The sequence below is a fragment of the Eucalyptus grandis genome, chromosome 2 (genome assembly GCF_016545825.1).
Source record: "Eucalyptus grandis isolate ANBG69807.140 chromosome 2, ASM1654582v1, whole genome shotgun sequence".
Classification (NCBI taxonomy): Eukaryota; Viridiplantae; Streptophyta; class Magnoliopsida; order Myrtales; family Myrtaceae; genus Eucalyptus; species Eucalyptus grandis.
Window position 1 is genome coordinate 3,680,742 of NC_052613.1, and position 16,022 is coordinate 3,696,763.

General features: G+C 37.9%; 1 protein-coding gene and 1 pseudogene across 1 annotated transcript; both read left to right on the forward strand.

Annotated features, from left to right (window-relative positions):
- The first annotated feature begins 1,553 nt into the window (after window positions 1-1,553).
- On the forward strand, window positions 1,554-3,460 carry LOC104434306 (bidirectional sugar transporter SWEET5). The gene is made up of 6 exons (XM_010047261.2): window positions 1,554-1,596; window positions 2,238-2,274; window positions 2,404-2,620; window positions 2,734-2,895; window positions 2,991-3,110; window positions 3,335-3,460. Exons 1-6 carry the CDS (start codon window positions 1,554-1,556, stop codon window positions 3,458-3,460), a joined length of 705 nt encoding a protein of 234 aa, XP_010045563.2.
- Window positions 3,461-6,883: 3,423 nt separating this feature from the next.
- LOC104434307 lies at window positions 6,884-8,664 on the forward strand (annotated as a pseudogene).
- The last annotated feature ends 7,358 nt before the right edge of the window (window positions 8,665-16,022 follow it).

Genomic DNA, 16,022 nt, shown 5'->3' on the forward strand with positions numbered 1-16,022 from the left:
CCCCAGGTGGCACTCACCGATGGTCTCCAGGGGCCGCTTGAGATCCAATGACCTCAGATGACGGTTGATGGCTGGCAACCGCTACCCTTCATCGGCCAACAAATTGTTTCTTTTTTTTTTAATAATAAAGTTCCTTTACAGTTATAAGTCCTCCAAACACTATTTTACTCAAATGTACTTTATAATGGAATTTTATATTTACCAAATGTAATTTGCATTTTTAAAATCCCATTTAACTTAAAGTCCTTTGCATTTCCTTAAAGACTTTTCCGAAAAGTCTAACCAAACGCACCCATAATCTTTAAGTAGTTGAAAATCCATGCTTTACACTGAGTTGAAATTTGACTCACTAATATTTGGTAATATATGATCATTTTTATTTGTTAATGTAGTATTGTTACAAAACATGAAATATATAAAAGTTCTGCATTACAAATAATTTACACTTATCAATCAAACAATAAAAAATTAGTAGGGCTAATAATTTTTTTTTTTGGAGGAACTCATCCTGAATTACATGTTATCTATCTGAAGGTTTCTTTAGTTTCTATTCAAATTTGAAATACTCTTAATTTTTCCCCTGAATCTATTGAACTGTTTGATCCGACGACTTTTATGGAGAGAGTTGATGTGAAGGAATGAGTGTAATACTATAAGAAACAGTTGAATCAATAAGTATTTTTTCATATACAAACACTGAGGACATGATTATTTAAGCTTTTGTAATACATGAATTCTAAATTGCAAAATAAATGCATGATACTTAAAAAAAAAAAATTAAAAGCAGAATTAAACTTCACTAGTTACAGTTTTTGTTACTTTGTGATTCTTATCCAATATTAAATAGAAACCTATATAAAAAATAATCTCAATTGGTGTGGGGTGACCATTGTAACAAATTCCATACAAATTAATCATCCATTCAAGCATATTTTTAAATTATTTTTTTAATAGGAACACTAATGTTAAATATTAAGTGAAGAATTAAGCTTTTTAATCTGATATATTTGAACGGTTGATTCAAGCTAATGTAAAGGAAAGTGAAAAAGGGATGGAGCTTCCCAATGACGTGGCCCAACCGCAAATCGTTATCTCATCCGGCTTCTTCGTTTTCTTTCTTTTCTAAATCCAGATCTTCAGGCCAATTTGCTTAGAAACAATGCACACCGGAGAAGCTACCATGCCGTCCTACTTTTATGGATGGCATTGGACGCATACGGGGCACTTTGCATGCACGGCATGCAGAGAGCAGCCGAAAATGTCTCCGATCCTCTCGAGCCAAAACTCGTCAACCATCCGGAAATGTTCACGGGAAGTTTATCCATTTCCTATTTCCCAGTCCTTCCCGGATTTAGAACGTTGGCAGCTTTTCTTGGAAACCAAAAGCGCACATATAAATCGCCTTGCGCAATGGTGAGGCTCAGGGAATGGGAAGACGGAGTTCTTAGTCATTGAAAAAACCCCGAATCGACGGTTTCAAATCAAGCAGCTGACGGGGATCAAGCAGCACTGTTTCGCTCTCTTTCGTCCTTCGTCCTCAAGAACATGCGAAAATGGTGGACACCGAGACAGCCAGAACGATTGTAGGCATTGTCGGTGAGTTCTTGAAGACCTGACGCATGACCTCTCTATTTTCTTGCATACGTTCATGTGAGATCTTGAGGCCGGCTTGCTCGAGATTCGTAATGATATGATCATTCATGATCAAGATGATGAACCTGAATATGTGAATAGAGCTGCTCTGCTAAGTTGCTAACTATGCATTAGAACCATTTTTGGAAGCCCCTCCTTGTTGTTTATATATACAGACACACGTACACGCACATGTATCTACACTCAAGACATATATATATACAAAGGGGAAAGATCCCTTAAAAAATTTAAAAATCGATAAAATACTTTAAATTAGAATGCGGAAAAAGTTTACCAAAGATATAAATTATGTTGATGCAACGCACCTGAATAATATATGATGCAAAAGTCAAGAACAAAGATCCTAATCCATAAAAATCCATTATATAATCGACTAAACTATTTTGAATAAATTTTCATGCAAAGTGATGGTTGAATTGTTAAATTATATGTATGAAAAATCTGTGAGCGACCAAAGGATTACATGATGAAATAAAGCAGGGTACGAGTGGAGAAGAGTTAATGACTAATCGATTATGTAATAAATAGCGAAATGTCATTGTTATGACCATGGATCTCAATGTTTTGATGCGACCATTTTGCAGGGAATGTTATCTCCTTCGGTTTATTCCTGTCTCCCATGTAAGCTTAGCTCAACAACTTCTACTCCTCTCATGAATAACCAATGAAAGTCTTGTTGTCTTGCTTATTTTGATCAATGGAATGACTTTTGAATTCCATTTGCTTTGCATCATGGTTGGATCTCATCAGCCCGACATTCATCACCATATGGAAGAAGAAAACAGCGTCAGGATTCAAGCCAGATCCATACGTCGCGACGGTACTCAACTGCGCAATGTGGGTGTTCTATGGTATGCCCTTTGTCCATCCGGACAGCCTTCTTGTGGTTACCATCAACGGTTTCGGTTTTTGTCTCGAGCTCATTTATGTGGGGATATTCTTCATATACTCTCCATGGAAGAGACGTGTAAGTTTTTGAAACACCTAAGCTGTTTAAGAAAATAAGAGTGCTTGTCCTATCTTCATTTTACAGCTTTGGCATTCTAATTTGTTTTTTGTGCTTTTGTCACCATTTCACAGCGGAATATCTTACTTGCGCTCCTCGTTGAACTGATCTTCATGGTTGCAGTAGTTGCGATCACCTTGTTGGTTCTCCATACCACAGGCAGGAGGTCCACACTTGTTGGAATCTTGTGTATCATCTTCAACATAGCGATGTACACCTCACCATTGACAATCATGGTACGTCGACTGGTTGGCTTTTCCTAGAAACTAATAAGTTGCTGATCAATAACCAAGAAAATGGCAATCAGCTTCCTTCTTTTTCGTATTGACAGCGCCGAGTCATCCAGACAAAGAGCGTCAAGTACATGCCCTTCTTTCTGTCACTCACCAACTTCTTAAATGGCGTCATCTGGGCTGTTTATGCGCTCCTCAAATTCGATCCCTTTGTTCTGGTAAAACCTTGAACCTTCTTTCTCGGTCACATGTAACTTGTTTCATCCAAATCTTTCGAGAATAATCATGTTCTGCTGTACTAGTCGACAGTTTAGAGGAAGTAGAGAAAGTGAAAGCATACCTTTTTGCAGTTCAATAACTGATTTCCAGGATGATGAAGCCTTCTTCTTGAAGACATCTTTTGGGCATTTGGTTTTGTAAATGTGTCCATACATTCTTGTAGGTGCCGAATGCTTTGGGATCCTTGTCTGGTCTGGTGCAGCTGATTCTCTATGCAACATACTACAGAACCACCAAGTGGGACGAGCCAGAAAAACCGACCTCTGAGGTTGAAATATCTGGTGCCTAAGGCTGAGAAAGTCAATGGACGCGGGGTCCTCTGCTCCTCAAGATTCAGTTCTTTTCTTTAGCCGGGTACGTCCAACCAAACGGCAATAAGCAAGGTGGAAACACAGGAATGCCGTTGGCAATTTGTACGTAAGACATGCTGCAGTTAATCAGTTAGATGCTTACACACCAAATGAAAGGACACGGAACATGTCTCCTGTATGTTATGCCGAGCATGTTTTCCGCTCAATGATATAGATGATATAGGGAGCAAAGACAGAGCACCAATCTTAAAATTTTCTTTATTAACAGAAAGTGTAGTCATACATTACAGGTAGCCAACCCAGTGTTTCCGAGCAGTGTATGTCAAAAATGGTACAGAGTTCCGTGAAATCCCCCAAAGCTTCTAAAACTGACATGCAAAAAAGGAATAGAAGAACAATAATTAGAAAATGAAGCTTTACATCATTCGAGGAGGAAAGATGTAGCGGTATACACTTTCTCCTTGATCTATATTTGACGAACCGCCATCCCTGTTCTTCTGTGAATCCCCCACCCTAATTCTTGATTGTAGATGCAATAAGCAAACACCTTCCCCCTAAAGGTTGATAGCGCCGTAGTCTTCGAAAGTTACAGTAATAATGATACCAACTGATTCCTCAAGGTCCATGACTGGTCGATGGGAATCATGCCACCCGTTTTGACGTGTCGATAGCTTCGAGCAATGAGATGACCTCGTCATCTCTGGCCCTTTGGCTGGATGAGCATCCCAACATCGTCGCATCACATTTGCAAGAGAACTCGGGCAGCATCTCGGAATATCAGTTCTCAGGTTTTGTTGCACCTATAGTCACCAAAGAGGTTAGAAATCAGAGACAACTACTTCCCAGCAGCAGCAGAAATTACTGCTCGCTATCTGTCCCTCATAATGCAGGAGACACAACCGAACGATAACTGGCGCCCGACGGCCGAAGTCACTTCTGAGAGACTAAGGTCAGGGTACGGCATGTCGCAACAATATATTTTCCATAGGTAGATGCCGGAACTATAGACATCGCATTTTTTATTATATGGGTCTCCATTTAGTACCTCCACCCGGTTTTGTTGAGTCGCCTATTATTTATTCTGTAGCAACTCTGCCTTTTCCTTTCCTTTTGAAAATCCATGTGTTGATCCGACTTGAAATTTAACTCATTAATAATTGAAATTATATTATCATATTTTCTTTGTTTATGATAATGATACAAATAGTTCAAAAACTTTGGTTCAATGTGCAATGAACTTTTAATTTGTTCAATGCTATTCTTGAACTTTATCTCGATGTGTAATATCGTTTCTGAACTTTTAATTTGTTCAATGTGGTTTCTAAATATTTGGTACATGTTCAAGTTAGTCTCTATAATACATAAAAATGTTTAATATTATTTTTTCATTCATTCATGCTTAGAAACTACATTGATCATTTTCATATAATCTAAAAACTAGATGAATATATATCAAAAGTTTAGGGACCATATTAAACAATTTGAAAGTTTATGGACCATATTGCATATTGAGCCAAAATTTAGAGACTATTTGTGTCGTTTTCTATATTTCAAAACATAAAAGAAAATTGTCCCAAAAGTAATAAATCTATTACACTTTTGTCAATTTAGTTTTGAACATTTTAATTGTGTTTATTGAATCTTAAACATTTTTTTAATTTTTGTCAATTAAGTTCATTTAGTCAATTTTGCTGAAAATTGCTGACGATTGACATCAACTATCATACATGATACGGTTGGCATTGATATGGACATTTTTAAGAATATTTGAATTTTTTTTTATACTTTTTTTATCTTTATCTTTTTCTTAGATTTAGGCTGGTGACCTTAGTTGGCATTGGGCAAGTGGACTGCGTTGCCCTCGCTAGATCTAAGCAAGCAAGGATCATGATGCCCTCAACCATATGGGCGAGGTCTCAATGCCCTTGCCCATAGCCGAGACAAGATTTGTCAGCCAACCCTTGCCGGCTTGAGTCCAAAATAAAGAAAAAGAAAAGAACCAAATTTATAGACAAATAAAGAAATTAAAATATTATTAAAAATTTTCACATCGGTGCCAATATGTATTACGTAGAACGGTTGATATTCACATCAGTGAATTTTAATCGGATGGATTCGATTGATACAACAAAAAGATTTATGATTAAATTGTCAAAATTGCAATAGATTTAAGATTTTTTAGATAACTTTCCCCAAAACATGAGATATATAAAAGTTTTGCATTATAAATAATTTATATCAATCAATTTTTTTGTCATAAATTTATATCAATCAATTGACCAACAAAAACGTAGCAGGACTATTTTTTTTTTTTTTTTTTTTGGGTTGGAGGAGCTCATCCTGAATTATATGTTATCTATTTGGAAGTTTCTCTAGTGTCTATTCAAATTTGAAATACTCTCGCTTTTTTTCCTAAATCTACGAAACTCTTTGATCTGATGGGACTTTTGTAAAGAGCGTTTATGTGAAGGAATGAGGGTAATATTGTAAGCAATACTTGAATCATTAAAAATACTTTTTCTTATACAAACACCGAGGATAAGATTACTTAAGCTTTTGTAATACATGAATTCTAAACTGCAAAGTAAATGCATAATTTAAAAAAAAAAATAAAAACAGAATTAAATTTCATTCAATTACAATTTTTGTTACTTTGTTTCTCTTGTCCAATGTTAAATAGAAACACTACATGAAAATAATCTCAATTGGTGGGGTGACCAATTGACCATTATATTAAATTTCATCCAAATTAATAATCTATTCAAGCTCATTTTTAAATTATTTTTTTTAATAGGAACGCTATTGTTAAAATATTAAGTGAAGAATTAAGCTTTTTATTTGATATATTTGAATGGTTGATTCAAATTAATATAAAGGAAGGTGAAGGGATGGAACTTTCCGGTGACGTGGCCCAACCGTGAATCGACATTTCAACCGATTTTTCGTTTTTTCTTTCTAAATCTCGATCTTCCGGCTAATTTGCATAGGCACGATGCACAACAGGAGAAACTTCCATGCCGTTCTACTTTTATGGACAGGAGTTGACACATACCGGGCACTTTGCATGCACTGCATGACGAGAGTAAACGAAAAGTTAATCGATCCCCTCGAGCCAAAACTCTTCATCCATCTCGAAGGATTCGTGGGAAGTTGATCCGTTTTCATTTTCCCAATCCTTTCCAAATTTGGAATGTTGGCAGCTCTTCTTCGAAACCAAAAGTGAGGTTCATTATCTAATCAGCTTGAGCTTCGGGAATGGGAAGGAGTTTCTAGTCGTCAAGAAAACCACGAATCGCCGATTTCGAATCCACCAGCTGACGGAGATTAAGCAGCGTCCTTTCCCTCTCTCTTCTTCCTTTGGATCTCTTCTCTTCGTCCTTCGTCCTGGAGAACCCGCAACAATGGTGGACATAGGGACGGCCAGAACGATTGTAGGCATTGTCGGTGAGTTCTTGAAGACCCGGCAATGCATGACCTCTCTATTTTCTTGCGTATGTTCATGTAAAGTCTTCTCGCTGACTCGCGTTGGTGCTGGAGAATTCGTAGTGATGTGATCATTCTGCTAACAATGCATGGGAACCATTTTTGGAACTATTTTTGCCGAATCCATGAGAGATAAATATATACAAAGGTGAAACACGAAAGATCCATGAAAATAATGAAAAAAAAACTATAAAATATTTTAAATTAGAATGTTGAAAAAGTTTACAAAAGATATATGTTGATAAAACACACCTGAACAAACACAAAGGCGAAGGACGAAAGACCCTAATGCATTATATAATCAACTAACAGTTTTGAATAAATTGTCGTGCAAAGTAATTATTGAATTGTTAAATTGTATGTGTGGAGCAACGTACGAGTGAAGAAGAGTTAATAACTCAGCCATTATATAATAAATAAGCGAAATGTCAAAGTTATGACCATGGATCTCAATATTTTGATTCGACCATTTTGCAGGAAACGTTATTTCTTTCAGTTTATTCATGTCTCCCATGTAAGCTTAGCTCAGCGACTTCTACTCCACTCATAATTTAACTAAAAAAAGTCTTGTTGTCTTGATTATTTTTTATCAATGGATTGACATTTTAAATTCAATTTGCTTTTGCATCATGGGTGGATCTCATCAGCCAGACATTCATCAAGATATGTAAGAAGAAAATGGCGGTGGGGTTCAAGCCAACTCCTTACGTTGTGATGGTACTCAACTGCGCGTTGTGGGTGTTCTATGGTATGTCCATTGTCCGTCCGGACAGTCTTCTCATCGTCACAATCAATGGTTTCGGTCTTGGTCTTGCGCTCATCTATGTTGAAATATTTTTAATATACTCTCCATGGAACAGACATGTAAGTTTCTGGAACACCTAAGTTGTTCAAGAAAATAAGAGTGCTTGTCCTATCTTCATTTCTTAGCTTCAGCATTTTGATTTGTTTTTTGTACTTTTGTCGCCATTTTGCAGCGGAATATCTTGCTTGCGCTCCTCGTTGAACTGATCTTCATGGCTGTAATAGTTTTCATCACCCTGAAGCATCCCCTACCATAGACTTGAGATTTGCATTTGTTGGAACGTTGTGTATCATCTTCAACATAGTGTTGCACACTTCGCCATTGACAATCATGGTATGCTGACTGTTCGGCTTATCCCAGAAACTAATAAGTTGCTGATTAACAACCAAGAAAATGGCAATCAACTTCCTTCTTTTTGGTATTGGCAGCGCCATGTCATCCAGACAGAGAGCGTCAAGTACATGCCCTTCTATCTGTCTCTTGCCTACCTCTTAAACAGCATCATCTGGTCTGTCTATGCGCTCCTCAAATTTGATCCTTTGTCCTGGTAAAATCTTGAACCTTCTTTCTCAGTCACATATAACTTGCTTCATCCAAATCCTTGGAGTGTAATCAGGTTCTGCTGTACTAGTTGACAGTTTAGAGGAAGTAGATAGTGAAAGCATACTTTTTTCAGTTCAATAACTGATTTCCAGGATGATGAAGTCTTCTCCTTGAAGACATCTTCTGTTCATTTGGTTTTATAAATGTGCCCATACGTTTTTCTAGTTGCCAAATGGTTTGGGAGCCTTGTCTGGTCTGATGCAGTTGATTCTCTATGCAACATACTACAGAACCACCAAGTGGGACGAGCCCGAGAAACCGACGTCTGAGGTTGAAATATCTGCTGCCTAGGGTCAGACAATGGATGCGGGCTCCTTTGCTTCTCAAGATTCAGTTCTTTTCTTTACCCCAGATGTTTGACATTAATTGTTGTTGTAAAAATATAATGTGTACTTCCAACCAAACGGTAATAAGCAAAGTGGAAAAGCAGGAATGCCGTCTACAATTTGAATATTGACACATGCTGCAATCCATCAGTTAGATGCTTACATACCAAACGAAAGGACACAGAACATCTGTCTCCTGCATGTTCTGTGGAGCATGTTCTCCACTCGATGATATAGATGATATAGGGAGCAAAAACAGAGCGCTAGTCTTGAAATTGTTCTTTATTAACAGAAAGTGTAGTCATACATTACAGGTGGCCAACCCAGTCTTTCCGAGCAGCGTATGTAAAAAATGGTACAAAGTTCTGTTAAATCCCCCAAAGCTTCTAAAACTCACGCGCAAAAGAGGAAAAGAAGAACAATAATTAGAAAATGAAGCTTTACGCCATTCGAGAAGGAAAGATGTAGTGGTACGCGCTCTCTCCTTGATCTATATTGACGAACCGCCATCCCTATTCTTCTATGAATCCCCCGCCCTATTTCTCGACAGTAGATGCAATAAGCAAACGCCTTCCCCCTAGAGGCTGATAGCGCTAGAGTCTTCGAAAGTTAAAGCAATAATGATACCAATTGATTCGTCAAGGTCCATGACTGGTCAATGGGAATCATGCCACCCCTTTGGGCATGTCGATAGCTTCGAGCAAAGAGACGACCTCGTCGATCTCTGGACATTTGTCTGGATGAGCATCCCAGCATCGTTTCATCGCATTTCCGAGAGAACTTGGGTCGCATCTCGGAATATCAGGTCTCAGGTTCTGTTGCACCTATAGTCGCCAAAGAGGATTAGAAATCAGAGACAACTACTTCCCAGTAGCAGCGGAATTACTGCTCGCTATCTGCTTCTCATATTGTAGGAGATGGAACCGAACAATACCTGGTGCACCACGGCCGAAGTCATTTCTGAGAAACTAAGGTCAGGGTTAGGCATGTCGCAACAATATATTTCCCATAGGCAGATGCCGAAACTGTGGCCATCGCATTTTATATTATGTGGGTTTCCATTTAGTAGCTGCACCCAGTTTTGTTGAGTCGCCTATTATTTATTCTGCAACAACTTGCTTTCCTTTTGGTCCTCCACTTCAAGTCTTTGGTTACTTAAATTGATGAAAAGGAAATTTTAAATTTTTGTATAATTTTTTTTTCCATTCTGGCCAACTAGGGTTGCTGCCTTTGCCAAATCCGGCAAGGGTGGCCCTCGATCAGCCGTGGGGGTCGAGCACTCTCTTTGGGGAGGGTTACCCTTGCTAGATCTATCAAGGATCTAGGGCTTGATCATGGCCTAGGCAAAGGTTGCCATCGTCAGATTTGAGGAGGCCTTGCCTTGGTGAGGACTCGTAGGTCCTAGCTTACTCGTCAACCATAATGAAAAAAATAATATAAAAAGAAGTAATAAAACAATCAGGAAATATTTTGAAAATTTTTAGATAATTTTCCCCAAAACATGAAATATATGGAAGTTTTGCATTACAAATAATTTATATCAATCAATCAACCAACAAAAACATAGTAGGACTAACATTTTTTTTTTGGGGGGGAGGAGCTCATCTTGAATTATATGCTATCTATTTTAAAGTTTCTCTAGTTTCTATTCAAATTAGAAGTACTCTCGTTTTTTTTTCCTAAATCGATGAAACTCTTTGATCTGATAAGATTTTTGTGGAGAGCGATTATGTGAAGAAATGAGGGCAATACTGTAAGCAATAGTTGAATCGTTAAAAGTACTTTCTCATATACAAATACCGAGGATATGATTACTTAAGATTTTGTAATACATGAATGCTAAATCGCAAAGTAAATGCAAAATGTTTTCTTTTTTTAAAATTAAAAACAGAATCAAACTTCATTCAATTACAATTTTCTTGTTACTTTGTGTCGCTTGTCCAATATTAAATAGAAACCCTATATAAAAATAATCTTAATTGGTGGGGTGACCATTATATCAAATTTCATCAAATTAATAATCTATTCAAGCTCATTTTTAAATTATTTTTCATAGGAACGCTATTGTTAAATATTAAGTGAAGAATTAAGCTTTTTATTTGATATATTTGAATGGTTGATTCAAATTAATGTAAAGGAAGGTGAAGGGATGGAACTTTCCGATGACGTGGCCAACCACAAATCGACATTTCAGCTGATTTTTTGTTTTTTGTTTCCAAATCTAGATGTTCCTGTCAGTTTGCATAGACACAATGCACAACGGGAGAAACTTCCATGCCGTTCAACTTTTATGGATAGGAGTTGACGCATACCGTGCACCTTGCATGCACTGCATGCAGAGAGCAAATGAAAGGTCATCGATCCCCTCGACCAAAACCCTTCATCCATCTTGAAGGATTCGTGGGAAGTTGATCGTTTTTCATTTTTCCCAATCCTTTCCAAATTTAGAATGTTGGCAGACCTTCTTAACCAAAAGTGTACATATAAATCGCCTGCGCAAGCGTGAGGTTCATCATCTAATTTGCTTGAGCTCCGGGAATGGGAAGGAGTTCTTAGTCATCGAGAAAACCTTGAATCGCCGATTTCGAATCCACCAATTGACGGAGATTAAGCAACATCCTTTCGCTTTCTCTTCCTCCTTTGGATCTCTTCTCCTTCGTCCTTGAGAACCCGCAGCAATGGTGTTGAAATATAATACGTAGAAATAACATGATCTTGCAATTTATATCAACACAAAATCACCAAAGAAATAAATGAGAAATAATAAGGACATAAGAAATTTACGTGGTTCGGTCCGAGTATCGGTATCTATGTCCACGGGAAAGCTAGCAGTAAATAATCCACTATAATCAGAGAATCGGAGTTTACAATAATTTACATGCTCGAGTGTTTCCCCTACTTAGATTTAACCATAAAATTAAAGTGTTTATAAATAAACAACTCACTTGGACATAAACTCAAAGCACAAATTACTGAGCGTTCAAGCTCAAAATATAATGCACACAGCTCTCTCTTCAGCTTCACATGTGGCTCCTTCCTCTTGACGTGCGGCTCCTTCCTCTTTGTAGGTTTTTCACCCGCTTTTTGCAAGCTCCAAAAGGGGACTTACTTTTGCTCACGTATATATGTGTGCTTAGAGTCAAACTTTGACTCTGGGCCCCACCGTTACTTTCCTTCTCTATGTGCAGGGGGCTTCGGCAGCTGTTTCTTCGTTTAGAGCTTTAGTGACTCTTTCATATAAAAAAAACTGTTTTATACGTGTGCAAATGACGTGCAGAGGACTCCTTCATGCCAAAGGATCCTTATACGTGCGTGTGCGCAGAGTCAAGGCCCCATGATTTGGGTTGCCTTTTTCAAATTTCGTAGACTTCCGTAGCAAAGAAAAAACTTTGCTTCCATTTATTTTATATTTCATTTTTGTAAATCTTCAAGAGTCTAGCGAATTTTCTTCTACTTGAGAAATCTTTATCAACAAAATTTGGTATAATAAATTGTCATCCGAATTTAAACTTGAGACATTTATTTAATAATCTCCACCCTGACTTGATGTTTGAAGCCAAGTTATAGTGCTCATCGTCCATGTTGCTCTTCCAACACCTCGATGAGTGCTAACTCTCCACAAACGCCAATATAGCTCAAGTAGAGTTTGAGCTTCGCTAAATGAACAAATTTAGTCATTATGTCTGCTAGGTTATCTACTGTAACAATCTTTTTGACAATAATATTACCCTTAGCTAAGACATCTCGGATGAAGTGGTACTTGATGTTGATATGCTTCGTTCACTCGTGATAAACTGGATTATATGCCAAATATATTTCACCTTGGTTATCACAGTGTATATCCACACTTTTCTATTCTAACCTAAAATCCAAGAGCAAATTCTGTAACCATATCGCCTCATTCGTTACAAAGGTTAGTGCCATGTACTTTGCCTCAATCAAAGATAAGGCAATGTGATCTTGTAAGGATGCTTTCTAATTAATTGCACCATCCGCTAGCATAAATATGTACCCTGCTAAAGACCTACGATCATCCAAGTCACTAGCGTGATCCGAATCCACAAAACTAATGGTCTTACTAACATTACTCTCCCTCCAGTACACTATACCCACGTTTGTTGTCCTCTTGAAATATCTGAGGATCCACTTCACAACTTCCCAATAAGCTTTACCAAGACGTTTCATATAGCGACTAACCACGCTCACTGCTTGCGAAATATCAAGCCTAGTGCACACCATAACATACATAATACTACCCATGGCATTAGAATAAGGAACATGGGACATATGCTCCTCCTTCTCCTCAGTCTACGGTGATAATTTTTCTGAAAGTTTAAAGTGCTATGCTAAATGTGTACTTGTAACTTTTTGATTGCATATTAAAATGTGTTATGATCTTCTCAATATATTTCTTTTGAGATAGATGTAAAACTTTGCAGCCTTGTCATGCAAAATCTCCATACCCAAAATTTTCTTTGTAACACCTAAATCTTCCATTTCAAATTCAGCATTTAACTGCCTTTTTAGCACATCAACATCAGACATATTCTTAATTGCTATCAGTATATCATCAACATATAAAAGTAGATAAATCAAAGAACCATTCTCCAATCTCCTATAGTAAACGCAGTTATCCATCTGACTTTTTGTGTAATCTTAACTAGCCATGAAAGCATCAAAACATTTATATCACTGCCTAGGAGACTGTTTTAGCTCATACAAAGATTTCTTCAACAAGCAAACATGATCTTCCTTACCTGGAATAGCAGATCCCTCTAATTGCCTCATATAAATCTGCTCCTTCAACTCACTATGAAGAAACGCAGTTTTCACATCTAGCTGTTCTAACTCGAGATCCTGCGAAGTAACTAAGGCAAATAAAACACGAATAGAAGTATATCTCGCCACAGGAGAGAACACCGTAGTCAATGCTCTCACACTGTGTATACTCCTTCGCCACAAGTCTCGCCTTATACCTCGTTGCCTCAATACCAGAAATGCCCTCTTTCCGTTTGAAGACCCATTTACTTCGACAATCTTTTGGCTCTTGGGTACTTTGACTAGCTCCCATGTCTGATTTCGATGGAATGATTCAATCTCTTCACTCATAACTCCTAGCTACTACGACGACTCTGAACTAGCCATCGCCTCAGAGTAAGACGAAGGCTCATCTGTCTTCATCTCATCACCTACAATCAATGCATAAACAATATCTGTATAATCATAATGTACCGATGATTTAATGTGCCTTCTCTGTCTATCTGCGGCTATAGTGTGGTGCGGCTTTTCTGGTTATTCACTATCACCGACTTCAGAAATGGCGGCTTCATCTGTAATCTCAACTTCTGTTACATTTGAGGTCTCCAAAATCTCCACTTGAAGTTCTACTTCACTAATGACACTGTTGGTTGTATCTCAGAACTTCTCCGTTGAAGCATTGCAATCTCGTTGAAGATCACATCTCTGTTGATTAAAAAATCGGGTGATTTGGGATCGGTGCACCACAGTCAGTAGCCTTTCACCCCATATGCATAACTAGAAATATACACTTCTTCACTCTCGGTTCAAGCTTACCATCACTCGCATAAGTATACACAAGACATCCGAATATACGTAATCCGGACTAATCAACAGGTTTTCTTGACTATACTTCCTCAGGAGTCTTTCACTCGAAAGCAAATGATTGAGATCAATTAATAAGGTAACATGCCATGTTTACTTCTTTAGCCCAAAATTCTTTGCCAAGTCCTGCATATGAAAGCATGCATCGAGCTCGCTCAAGCAAAGTTCTGTTCTTCCGTTCTGCCACACCATTCTACTGTGGTGTCCCATGTACTGTGTGTTGTCTCACAATACTTTCTTTCTCGCAAAACTCAGTAAAATCTTTATCATAGAACTCCATGCCATTATCGGCTCTCAGGCATTTAATTTGTTTATCGACTTCTCAATTAATGCCTTAATTTTTTTGAACCGATTGAACACTTCATATTTGTGCTTTAGAAAGTATACCCATACATTCCTTGAATAGTCATCGATAAATGTTAGCATATAACGGGCACCTCTTTTCAAAGGAACCAAAGACGGGTCCCGGACGTCTGAATGAATATATTTAACTGGTCGTTTGGTCGAATAAATAGCTGTAGTAAACTTAACTCGGTGCTGCTTCCCAAAAGATGCAGTGCTTACATAAGTCCAGCTTCCCTATCTTTTGACCCTTCAACAATCCCTTTTCACTTTGCATCGTTATACTTGCCTTACTTACGTGCTCCAAACACATTTACCATAATTGAGTCAAGTTAGAGTCTAACTCACCTGATGAAACTGCAATGGTTCCGGTCACGGTCTCTCCTAGTAGATGATAGAGAGTATTTACTTTATTTCCCTTCATCACTATCGTGGTATTTCGAGAGATCTTCAGTACTCCACCTTTAGCGGTATACTTACATCCGATGCCATCGAGTGTCCCTAGAGAAATGAGGCTCTTCTTGAGCTCCGATACATGCCTCACATTTCTCAATATGCGCACCACCCCCATTGTGCATTTGAATCTGAATTGTCTCTATCCCCACAGCCTTACAAACTGCGTTATTTCCAAAAAAAAACTCTACCACTATATGCAATTTGGTAAGTAGTAAACTAGTTCTTAGAGGGTCATATGATAAAAACGTCCCAAATCCAGCACCCATTCGTCTCCTGACGAAGTAGCAGTCACACATAAAATAGCTTTTGCATCACTATTGCTCCCCTCGGCAACGTTTGCCACACCGCTTGTGGCATCGCCTATCGCCTTTATTCCTCCGCTTTATTCCTCCACATTTTTGGACACAATCTCCCTTGGACTTTCTTTCTAATGTGCCCCTCCTCGTGACACTCACAACTTTCTCCACCACTCCTTAGAGAATAAAGGTGGACTTTACATTTTCTGAGATAATTGTAGTACACCCCTACAACAGTAAATCAGTAAAGTGCTCCCATGACTCTAGCAAAGAGGCTAACAATATCATGCCCTGTTCTTCGTCATCAAGTATCTTATCGACGTTCTTCAAATCTATCATGAATTTATTAAATTCATCTAGGTGGGTTTTGATAAATGTACCTTTAGTATATCTAAATTGAAACATCTTCAACATGTATAAGCGATTGTTCAAACATTTCTTCACATAGAGTGCTTGAAGTTTTGCCCATAATGCTGCGGCATCTTCTCCTCAACAAATTTTATTAAGACCTCATCCGACAAATTTGACAAGATTGTGTTCTTTGCTTTTTTCATTAGCTCTACTCTCTCTGAGGCTTTCATTATAATCGGCGACTTATCTTCACCAG